The sequence below is a fragment of the Apis mellifera genome, linkage group LG1 (assembly GCF_003254395.2).
Source record: "Apis mellifera strain DH4 linkage group LG1, Amel_HAv3.1, whole genome shotgun sequence".
In the NCBI taxonomy this organism is placed as follows: domain Eukaryota; kingdom Metazoa; phylum Arthropoda; class Insecta; order Hymenoptera; family Apidae; genus Apis; species Apis mellifera.
This window is the reverse complement of record NC_037638.1, coordinates 13130249-13142996: the sequence shown is the minus strand read 5'-3', so window position 1 is coordinate 13142996 and position 12748 is coordinate 13130249. Positions and strand designations below refer to the sequence as shown.

The window sequence follows — 12748 nt, the reverse complement described above, 5'->3', positions numbered from 1 at the left end:
ATAAGATATTTTTTTTGAAAGAATGAAATTAGTATGTTTTTATATTTTCAATACAATTTTATTAACAACATTTCAGTAAAATTTTATAACAGATAATGAAGCATTAAATTCTAAATATTTTTTAATTTAAAATTTTCCTCTATCTCGTATCATTTCAAGATTACATTTTAAAAATGCATTGAAATTTTGGTAAGAAAAGATTTCTCTTTATAGATATAAATCATTATGCTTCATGAAATTTGCTATTCATAAAATTTCATTAAAAGTAAAAAATTACTATTAATAATTTTACGAGAAAAGAATGTTCAATGTTTCATGACACATATGTCATTTTCATAATAATGATTTTGATTATGATTATATATTTGTATATAATATAATCACTCAATCAAGAAGTGATTTGATTAAGAATTAAAAATCTATTTAAAAAAAACATTTATTTTTTTTAATTATATATTCTAAATTGATTTATTAATAGTTTATAATAGTTTGATTTATAAATAGTTAATATTGTACTAATCTTTCATTGAAATTGTTTTTGTATTTGAATTACACAGTTCTTCAATTTTTTTTAATAAATCATTAAAAAATCACAAAAAAAACATTTCTTTATCTTGTAGAAAAATCCATAAAACTTTTATATATTACTATTATTACTTCTTTTCTAACTTCTTCCTTTTGTACCATAATAGATATCTCTGTTAAAATCTATTATCAAATATTTCAACGCAATCAACATAAATCGATTAATAATTCATCTGAAGAGAAACGTTAACATTGCTCATTGTGACACAATCCTTCATCGAATGTTCTTTTCCAGTCGAAAAATATTTTCGAAATAAACTATGTCTTTATCCTCTGTAAAAATTTCCATCTTGCCATCAACTTCAAATTTAACATTTTCACCGACCACGTTCCTCAAATACTTACCTACCCTTTAAATGCAATTTTACCCAATTCACTCGCCCCTATTAACACCCACAGTATTCCACTCCCTCGCGCTTCTCGTTCCCCAATAAAAATAAACGTTTCCCACGAAAGACACACCGTAGCATACAGCTGCTCGCCCTGTAGCCCGAGCGGCCAGGATCTCGTGGCCGGAATATTTGCAATTTAGATACGGCTACGTACAGTGCAAGCGACACGACGGATTCGTCGCATCCGGGGACTACAGAGAGAGAGAGAGAGAGTGTGCGAGGGGGCCAGGAGGACGGAAAGAGGGCGAGAGACAAATGTTTCGGGGAGGGAGGGAGGGAGGGAGTTGGTTGCTTGCTTGCTTGCTCGCAGGCGTCGCGATGTTAAATAATCGCGTCGCCGGCACGTTTTCGCGTAACGAGGACGTTTATCAGGATCCAGCAACCGGGAACTGATTTACAAATAGGCCCCGAGAGGCGGCACCCCTGTACCCCCGAGCAGCCGAGGCTCGATCCTTCGTTCACCCTCTTGCTCCTTTCGCCCTGGCAGAGACGAATCAGCCTGAATTTTCGCGCTGCCGCCTCGATGGAGGACGCTCTCAAGTGTCGTTGCGAGACGACCGACCCCTCTCCCTTCCCTCCCCCTCCTCCTATGATGAAACTTTCGTCCCTTGGATTTGTAAACGCCTCCGTAATACGTATTCTGATGCCGCCGATGGAGGAGTGGCGAGGATGGTCTCTGTACGTGTAAACAGCCTTGGGTCTTGTTAGACGATCTAGATTGAAATTAAAATTGTAGAAGCTTTTTTGCACGGGTGATTAGAGAAGATATTATATTTGGAATAAGGGATGAGAGTTGTTGGGAACGAAGGAGAAAAGTAATGGGAGAATAATGGATTGTTATGAAATGGATTTGCATCAGATATTTAGCGATTATAATATAGAGTGTGATTTCTTTAGAATATGTTACATTGAAATTCCAAGATAATTAATCATGAGTGTAATATGAATAAATCATGATGAAAATTTTTCATTGAAAACAAGATTGCAATATATTATGGAATAATATATTCTATAAGCTATAACATATAACATAAGCTTAGTTAATAAATTTATTGACAGTTTGATAATTTGTCTACGTCAAATGCAAAATTAAATTGCTTCTGACAGTAATAAATTGTTTATAAAATAATCATCTCATGCTTTTAATTGTACAGTATTTATTGTAATATTTAAATATTAATTAATTAGGTCTATATATATATTATATGTCATTTAATATTATTTTCTACTAATTATAAAAATGTTATGTTGTAATAAATAAAATATCAAACTTGATAAAAAAATTTTTTGTAAAATAATAAATAATAAAATAAAATAATAAAACAGAGAATGCAATGACTAAAATAAAATTTTTAAACAAATTAAATTATTGTTACAAACTTAAACATTTTACTCTTTTTACAAAATATCGATTTAGACTAACGTTCAATTGAAAAATAGAACATCAAGTCTGCATTAAGAAAGACAAATAGTACCCGGTGTTCAATCTCTCTCTTTATTTACATTTGGAACACTAACACGAATCCTAAGATTCACTACCAACATTTAAATATTCTTCACTCCTTCCCGAGTTTTTCTCTCCAATTCAATGTTTCGAATCGTCCATTGAATCTTGTTAAGCGGTTCTCACGAATAAAATGTATGTGCGCAGACGTAAACACTGCTCGATCGAAGGGATTTGAAAGCAATCCTCGAAGCGTGGTAATCTCTGTTTCAATCTGAAAAACCGCAACCGCAATAAAAAGGGAAAAAAAATAATATTAATTCCGTTTGTTTTGAGGACGAGCGAGAGTCTTTTCCTTGGCAAAAGAGGTGAGAGTTAGCCTTAAGAAGGGACCCTTCGCTTCGTTTTCCTGACGGTCGTTACACAGCCCTTCCCGAGTTTTTCTCTCCCCTGGGAAATCATTTTCATTTAAGATCAGCTATGACAACGCCTCGCGACCGAGTCGAACGCGAACTTTCGAATAAATTATTTTCCCCCACCTTCCCCTCCACCTCGTGTCGCCCATCTGGTTCCTGCTGGTCTATCATCCATTTGAATAGTAGTACCTTCTCTTAGCGAAACATGTTTTGCAAACAGCTTTAGCGTCGAAAAAAAATGCCCAGAGGAATGGCATCCCGGGTGGCTGCTCGCTTTTCCGCAGACATCAGACATCGTTGTCAAAGAAACAAGTTTTCCTTAGAAGTAAGCTTCGTAATGTCTCTATGAATGCTATTGTGTAGTAATTAGTGTGGAAAATTATTCTTTCCATTTTATTATGGGCGAAATTATCTTTCGTTTTCGTTTATTTTGTTATAAAAGATGTCGTTTTTGATAAGAGATAAGGAGAAATGATAAATAGTTTGAAAATGAAAATAATTATTTATAGTATTTTTACGTAATAATTTCCTAAACTTTGTTACTCGATTGAATTTTGTTTTGTTAGATATTTTAAGGATTTATGTACAAAATATTTTTGTTAATTTTCTTTTGTAAGACAATGAAAAATATTTTACAATGTTTAATTTTTTTCCAATAAACTTCAACTTTTGTTAAATTTGTTATTATTTATTATACAAGTATTATATCGTAATCTGTAATAATATTGCAATTATATCTTTCTTTCTATCTAAAATGTTCAACTTGATGCAACGAAAGATTATAGAAAAGAATATTCTTCCAACAAAAGAAAAATTTCAGCGTTTAAAATATCTATCGATGGATTTTTATCTATCGATAAAAAAAAATTGATCTTATAAAACGCAGAAAATCTTCGAAACGCGAACATCGCAGTGATCGCGCTGAGCGATCATCGTTCACAGGCGAGGATCTCAGTGAAAGAGGTCCAACAATATGCCGACGTTATTTTCGCTCTCGATCGGTCGATTTCGAAAGTCGTTTCGCTTTAACGGTAGAGTACAAAACTCGTCGCGTGCCACGGGCCGCGAAATATCGAAAAATACATTCGTTCTCGCGTGAAAATGGACAAAAAACACGGGGTGACACGGAAGAGACGAGAGAGTAACGCGGGGTCGGACTACGGATCGTAGGATTTACGAAACGAGAGTATCGCGAGACCGTGACATGGCGAGCCTTTGCAGAATGGCCAACCGGCGTGAAAAACTCAACCTCGTCGTATTAGCAGCTCGATGCACGCTGTTCCAGCTACAATGGAACCAGCATTTGCGACAAATTCGAATTCCAAACATTCTCTCTATTGTCTGATGGAATAGAGGCGGCCGGTTAAAGTCGCTCGTTTTGAGAGCATCCACTTTTGAACTTGCCACGATCATTGTTGCCTCTTCTTTTCAAAATGAACGTTGCTTTGTGCCTTGCTCTCCTTGTTTTATAGTAGGGAGATGTAGTGCGGTCGAAGATTAGAGCAATTTGCAGTCAGGTGATTGATTGAAAGATTTTTGATGAAACAATAATGAATAACAATAATATTATACGTGTTTAGATGAGTTTAAGTTAAAAGATTATAAAAATATATTAATTATAATGGTAAAATATGTATGAGAAAATCGATTATAAAAAGAAGATAAAAAATGTTTATGTATCAATATATGAAAAGAATGAATGTTATTTTTCAAGAATTGTGCATTAAAATGCTTGTAAATAGATAACAACTCTAAATAAATAATAAGTCTAATATTAGTAGTTTGTATATTTATGTAGTTTCATATTATATAATATCATTGTTCATTATATTTGTAAATGTAAATTTTGGTGAATTTTATTTTTAAAATGAATTAAAGAATTAAATTTAGTTATAGTAATTATTGATAATTATTCTAATCTTGTTTTATCTTTGAAATTCTCTTTTTAAGAAAGAAAAAAGTTTTTAAATGTTAAATATTGGAAAAATATCGCAAGGTAAAAGAATGAAGTATACTCGAGATAACTTTAATTATTAATTAATTGTTAAAATAATTTTATATAATTTTTATATCTTATTCCATTCTTTTCAATATATTTTCAAATATCATGAGATATTTGTAACCTTTATAAATAATTTCTCTATGAAATTTAATGTATGTTTCAGTTTTAAAGATTTTAATTTGTTAAGTTAGTTTATTATTAATAAACTTTTAGCAAGATAAGATAATTATTTCAGTTATTATTTATTAAATTTCAAACTTGACAAAAAGTTGGTTGGTCATTCAACTTTCTTTCCCAACGTTTTCAGGTTGAAGAATGAATAGTTAACAGTGAAATGTATGTCATGTTGAAAGAAGCGAGGAATGGAAAATGCAAGGTGAGCTAGAAGTCGAGTCCACGTTTCCATAAGAAAGAAAAACATTTCAAGCGTATATCGGGATCTTTTACTGCCGCTCACCTTTTACCTGGATTATTTTTTCACGATTTTAAAAACAAGACTTCATCCTCGTGCCTTCATCCGGCAGAAAAACATTTTAGCCGTATAATGCTTCTCTTTTATGTACGTTCTACGGGAATTGTTTCGTATCACATTTTTAAGAGGAATGGAACGCGATCGTTTAAAGATCTATGCCGAGTTCCATTTTGATTTTTAAAAATAGCCGTCGCTGCGGGATTCGAGCAATGATTTGTCATTCCCATAAGAATATACGATTTCCCTGCACGTATTATCGACAAATCGTCGAGGTCGAAACCGCGGGAGCAACGTAACGACCATAAAGTTCCATAGTGTAACGTGAACCAAAGCGGAAACAACCACAATGTAAATCTATGCATAACTTTTGTGTTCTTTTCCAACGTACGACTTTCTCATTGGCTATTCCTCCAATTTTTGTGAAATATCTAGAGAAAATAATGCAATAATTTTTGGAAAAGAGTATTCAGTACATTTTGTTATTGTTTGAATTGTTTCATTATATATCCTTTTTTATTATAAGTTTTATTATTGTTGAATGCAAAGTGTATATGGATATTTAAGTGTGTCATTGAGGAATTTTGTTAGTATATAGTATATGATATATTAAATGTATATAATTTAATATAAGTTCTTTGTTGTTTAATCAATTTATTGTTAATGTGATGAAATTGATTTATATATAATACTTATATATATTACTTTATAAATCTGCAAATTCTAATAATAAGTATATTTATAATAATATATAGAATGGAATAATTATTAATAAATCATAATAAAAATTAAATTATTTATAAAAGTTTATTAAGAATTTATTCTTCAGTTTAAATGTTTTCAAGCACAAATGAAAACAAAAGTTTTTTATCATATTTTTTTGTTAAAAATTAGATCTAATTTTAAATTTCTAAAAAGTATATAAGATTAATCTTATGTATAAATTTAAAAAATGCATGGAATTTAAAATATTTTAAACTTAAAAAAATAAAGCAATGCTAAATACGATCATTTTAACTAAAAGAAATAGCATACATATACATATATTTAAATACACATAAAATAGAAATCTGGATTATTTATACACTTTATTTTAAAATTGACCAAACTCACTATTAATCCTGAAAAATAAAATGTTCAACACTTTTCGTTCAGCCAATCGAAAAATAGACACTATTTAAATACTTAAAAACCGTTCAAATACACTTCACATCGTTTTTCAACGAAGCAAACTTCAAGAATAGAAAGCAATTTTCACATTTGTTTTCTCTCTTTTCAAAGGATAGAGAAGAATAGACGATAAGAGAGAGGTTGAAAGGAGGGCAAAATGAAGCCTCGTTGTCAAAAACGAGTCCGAGTGTGCTCGAACGCGATCGAATTCACGGTCGCGTGATCCTCTATTAACGGAATCGAGGTAAACGATGTCAATCCGTCCCGCTGCCAACCATTAAATGTAATTTTTATCGATGCACACCGTAATGATGGATATCGACGCTGTTCCTATCGAATTGGACGAATTAACGTTAAATCGTGGAACGCTTTTCAATCGAGCCACTGATTCGCCGCCATACCCGATTGCCATTTGCCCCAATACCAAATACGAGCTATTTTCGGCATTGTAATGAGATTGCACCGTTTCCCACACACGGGGCCAGCCTGTTGCTGGTGAAAGAACGCGAAAATGCCGCTTAATTATGTACGATTAAACGCGGATTGTACTCTCTCACGAGCTAACCGGATCGCTGCAAAAACGATTTGACGTTTACTAACGAGCGTTTTATTTACTTTCGATGATATTGCACGTATAAAAACGAAAATGTGTGTATGATTGCGGATGGAAAATACCAATGAACATGAAACGAATTGGAAGCGTACGATTGTTGTTGACAAGGATAGATTGAATTGCGTAGATTGAAAAATGAAAATTGATTAACAATTTTGAACAAATTGTATTCGATTTGAAATGAATGTAAATTCTAATATGTTTTTATATTGAAATTATTTATACAAAAAAGATTTTTATAAAAATCTTTCTTAATTTTTCTTGTCTGAATCTTACATGTAAATAAATAAATTGAAATAAATAATTTCTTTATTGTATGAAAATTTTCTTATGAATGAATTTTAATGTATAGATACGAGCATAGAAATATACAATTAGATATTGAGATTTTTAATAGAAGTGTAGATTTTTTTCTGAAAAAAATCATAAGAATATTAAATATTTTTTTTTAATCTAAAATTCAAAAGATATCTTACAAAATTCCAAATTTTTGAAAAAGTTTACGATTCGTAGGATCTAGAATATTGAAGTGTAGAAGAATTAAAATAAAAGAAAATAAAAGATCTAGAAATTTCAAGTTTTCTAAGATCTTATGTTTAATAGATGTTAATGTTCTGATATTTTTAATATTGAATGATAAAAATAAAATTATATGAATGATCTGATAAAAATTATAATATTTAAAAGAAGATATAAAATAGAGATTCTTTTTTATTTTTTATAAAAAATAATATTTTATTATAATAATCTTATATATCATAACAAAAAAATTATAATTTTATACTTTTCTTTGATATAAAATAAATTAATTTATAAATATTTCACTGTTTTACTCTTGTTAAATATTAATCAGATAAAATAGTTTATTAATTTAACAAATATAATTTTGACATATGAATTACTCAACTATTCGATACTTACAATTAATACAAGATCTATATTATTATTTTAAAACATTGTATCCAATTTTTCAAAAGAGAATCTACATAGAATTCATCACATTTTATACGAGATTATTCTTCCTTTGTATTGTACACTTTAGATAATAAAACATTCTGTAATTCGTTTATTTGATGTTTTAATATAATTTTGTAGCATTATAATGGACAATACTGAAATGCATTAATTATAAAGCGAATAAATTATTCTGAAAAGATGACAAGTTTATCATTTTATGTTTACAGAATATGTGAATAAAATAATGTGAATATTAAAATAACAATGAAATATTTTCATATAATATTTATATTTATTTAACCTATTATGTTTACCTTCTATTCACTAATTTATAATGTTAAGATATAATTTTCTATTTGAATTATTTTCTCCATCTCATTGAATGTCTATTTTAAAATGTCACTCACTCATAAACAAAAATAGTAGTGAAAAAAACCGGAATGTATTAATAAAGAAAACCAAAAATAACATTCGTTACTTTATCCAATTTATCATGTATTATTATTATTATTTTATTTCGAATTGTACAAATCAAATTATTTCAAAACTATCTTACATCATGTTTCGAAATTCAAAGATAGTTTTCACACGAAATAGGTCCCATGAGTTCAGTTTTACGTTCAGCTTTTCACAACCCCGATATCGTCCGTATTGGATTCAATGGATCCGGAATCGTTCGTATCGACTAACGCGACTTCGAAAATGCTGATATCAATTCCCATGAGTCTAGTCTTCTGTTCTGCATCGAATTTCATGTACTTGATATCGTCTGGCTCAATCAGACATCCACAATTGTAGTTAATCCCAAAAACTCTTTACTATTTAATCAAATCATATCTGACAAAAAAATCTAGTTCTTTAAATAAAAATTATCATGTCAAATAAACAATTGTTTATGAAAAAATCGAATAAGTTAAAAGACAAATATTGAGGATGGAAAGCTAGCAATAAGAAGGAAATCTATTTATGATAATTTTAGAATAATTAAAAAAAAATTTATAAAATTATTGTTTTGATTTTTAAAATTATTGCTTTGAGTTAAAAAATTAATTGAAATCAAATTTTTAAAATTTTTTAAAACTGTTCTCTATTAATACTAAAATATGAAAGAAATGGTTAATTTTTTATAAACAAAAGTAATGAGAAGTTAATATAACAATAATATAATAATAGAATTAATGATTTATTGATTTATTTTATAACAAATATTTATAATACAATTTATACAATTTATTTATTATTTTGTTATTGCCCAATATCAATAATAAATTGCTTACTTCTTATTGATATGTAATCATCTTATCTGATCTTGCATCACACAGAATTATTTTTACAATTTTAAAAATAATTTTTATATCATAAGAAAATTATTCCTCTTAAATTATATGGGATTTTTCCCTCTTTCCCTATAAAATTTCTAATTTATCCGAAAATTACGTATAAGAAAAATAAAGAATACGATCTCTCAAAGAATAATACCTCTCATAATTTTAAGTCTCAACAGTAATTACACACACTTTTTCTCTCTCCACTCTTATCTTCATCATTTTTCCCCTTTAGTTCTTTGTTCCCTTCCTTCATTTTCATTATTACGTTTTCGATATTAATCCTACAGTTGACTACGCGAAATCCCGTAAGATCCTCCGACTACGTTCCCTGCTCTCTTTCCTTTCAGTCGAGGCGAGCGTCTTCATCATTCCTTTATTCTTCGTGCGCATCTCACTGTCAGGTACATGCCTTTAATCATCAACCGTGGATGGAAAAGAAAGCGGCTCCTTTATCTCCGTCGATTTATCCTCGGACCACTCTTATATAATTACGCCTTTTTTTCAATGAGAATAATTCGATTGATCAGGCCGATTCCCCCCTTTTTTTTTTTCTTCACCGTGACAGCCGCATACCTTCGCTTTTCGTATTTTCTCGATTCATTTACCTTCGTTAATATTTGCTGTCCGGGAATTACGGTCCTCCTTCATTTCGTCTCGTCTGATTAACCAAGATAAAATTTTTATTGCCAAGTTTCAATCGTGACTGCCTTTTTATTGATTAATCGAATCTTGAAGGAATCTTGAAGGAGAAAAGCTGTTTCGACACGCTGATGATTTATTTTGCTCGTTTTTTAATTTTTTGCCAATATATTTTGTTTTGTTTCACGTTGTTGTAAATAGAGGTAATTAATAATATATCATAAATTAATATTCTAACAATACTATTCACTATTCCGGAATAATGGAAAAATATGAAAGGAAAAGTGTTCGTTGCAATTATTACGAAAATTGTATTTGTTATTTCAATTATTTTCTTCAACATTTCAATTGACAAAAAATTAATATTGTATTAATTATATTTTCTTTTGTATTCTTCTTCTTTCCACTTTTTTTTAAATCAAATCTTTCAATTTCGTGATTTTTTATGATATATTATTTTGATTTATATAAAAAAATCTGTAAAATCAGTTAAATAATTTCATTTTATTACTTTCAGAGATAAACGAAAAAGTATTTTTAATATTATATCAACCAACTATAAAGCAATATCTATTAAAAAGCTCATTTTTTCAATAATAAATCGATATAAACTTTGACAAATTCAAAATTCTTAAAAGTGATACTTTATAATATAATTATGACTTTTCTTATTTCTTATATATATGATACGTTTTGATTAAATATTTATTAATTTTTTATTATTTTTATTATTAAATATTATATTTTATTATATTTTGATATATTTTTCTTATTAATCTAAAGCTATTAAATAAAATCCAATGTAATATAATAATATAATATATAATATTATGAAGAAACTTCAATATTATATCAATATTATAGTTGAATGATATAAAGAATAAATTAAACACAAAACAATTAAAGATAAGAAAGATCATAAAAATTCTACAAACGAGGTGTACCATTTTGTAAATAATTATTTACATTTCTTTCTGACAATAAAATAAATTTTACTATTACTCGCTCGAAAAATATTCGAAAACAAAGATTCCTCATCTCAATAGACAGTTTTCTTCCAAATAAAATTTGAAATTGAATTAATTTTAATATCATCGAATTGCGCAATTATTCTTAAAAAAAAATATTTGCCACTAAACATAAACTATATTTCCCATACTGTATAGAATCACAAGGTCGCAAAAAATAACAAATATTCCTCATCTTGGTCAACCATTATCCTTCTCCCCCAATCGAATCGAGGATAGTCACGCGCGTTCGAAGAACTAATAATCGCGAAGCTCGACCGCCGGCAAAACCATTCTATTTCGTCCTGGAGAAGGAACGCGAAAGAAAGCAGATAAAAGAGATAAGAGACGGGGGGGGGAGGGTGATATCGAAGTCAAAGAAAGACAAACCACTCGGCCGTGACGACTCGAAAGTTCGAACTACTCTCTGGAAAAGCAACGGGGATCCCGGAACGAAACTAATCGAAGAGCACGACGAGGAAGCCTCTCATCCCGACCCCGAAGGCCGCCTCTATTGACTTAGCAAAGTTTGGATTGCCGTGCGGATAAGGCGCGCGCCAGAGTCAGCGGGCGAACCGCGAAAGCTTCTGTGAAGCTTCCTCCCTGTCTCGTGAGCGGCCCGTGTATATACATACATAACTAAAACTTCCGCTCTATGCGCGGCCTATGCGCGGGTGGCAAAGTCGCGACGACTGACGACCCACCCGGTTAAACCGTCGTTAATACCGCCGGAAATTTATCTGCGATCCCGCGACGCGGAAAGCCGACCACTTTTGTCCACGTCGCCCGGTTTTCCGGCTTCCTGGAAAATTTTCCGTCTGACGAACCGTCGCGAGATACCTGTTCCCAGAGATGTTGATTAAGTTGGTTTATTCGCCGTGGAAAAGTTAATCCTTAATGTTGTAGAAATTGTTTAATAATATCGTTCCTAATGTTTGAATTTGTATATATATGCGTATATACTTTCTCTCGCATGATTTATAATCTTCTCACGCGATATATAGTCTTTCAATTAGAATTAATAAAATTGTTGACATTGTCACATATTTTTCAATTATTAGTAAGATTGATTTATTTTCGTCAGCAATCGCTTGTAGTGAATACACGTTGAGTAATATGTTAATTATGATTGTTATACAAAATCGTATTATGTGAGATTTACAATCGTATAAATGTGATGATATATTATTTGTAATTATTGAAAATTATTAAATAAATTTCACTTTGATTTTACTGATAATTTTGAATTCAAAGGAAATTGTTATTAATAAAATTATGAGAATAAATAATGGCACTACTTATTGAGTTGCATATTGTTCCTTGCCAAGTATGTCGAAATTGGTATAAATTCTTGTTTTTTTTAAATGACTTTTTACATAATCTTCACAAAAAAGAATCTATTATAATAAATCTGGCACAGAACGTACAAAATTTTAGTTAAATATGAAAAATAATTCTTCTTCAAATTGTTAAAAAGAAAATTTTGAAAATTGCAATTGAAATTGTTAGAGAATTAGTATAATTTGTACCTCGTTATATTTTCATGTAATTCAAGTACCGTGAAATTTATGTTATTTAAGTTGTCTGTATATTCATTTTTTATTCGTTTTAAATATAAAATATTCTATTTTATTTATTATATTTGGTCTAACTGAATTTCTTCTTTTTTTATATTTATTCTGTTTTTTATTCTTTTTATTGACTTTTATTTTTATTAGGAATTGAA

The 12748-nt window shown here is 29.7% G+C and overlaps 1 protein-coding gene across 1 annotated transcript in view; it reads right to left on the bottom strand.

Annotated features, from left to right (window-relative positions):
* Window positions 1-1590: 1590 nt before the first annotated feature.
* LOC725489 (farnesol dehydrogenase) overlaps window positions 1591-12748 on the bottom strand; it is a 49653-nt gene continuing 38495 nt past the window's right edge. Inside the window, exon 6 of the mRNA XM_016917911.2 lies at window positions 1591-1690. Coding sequence (XP_016773400.2) covers window positions 1682-1690 — 9 coding nt within the window. The 3' untranslated portion in view covers window positions 1591-1681. The remainder of the gene's footprint in view (window positions 1691-12748) is intronic.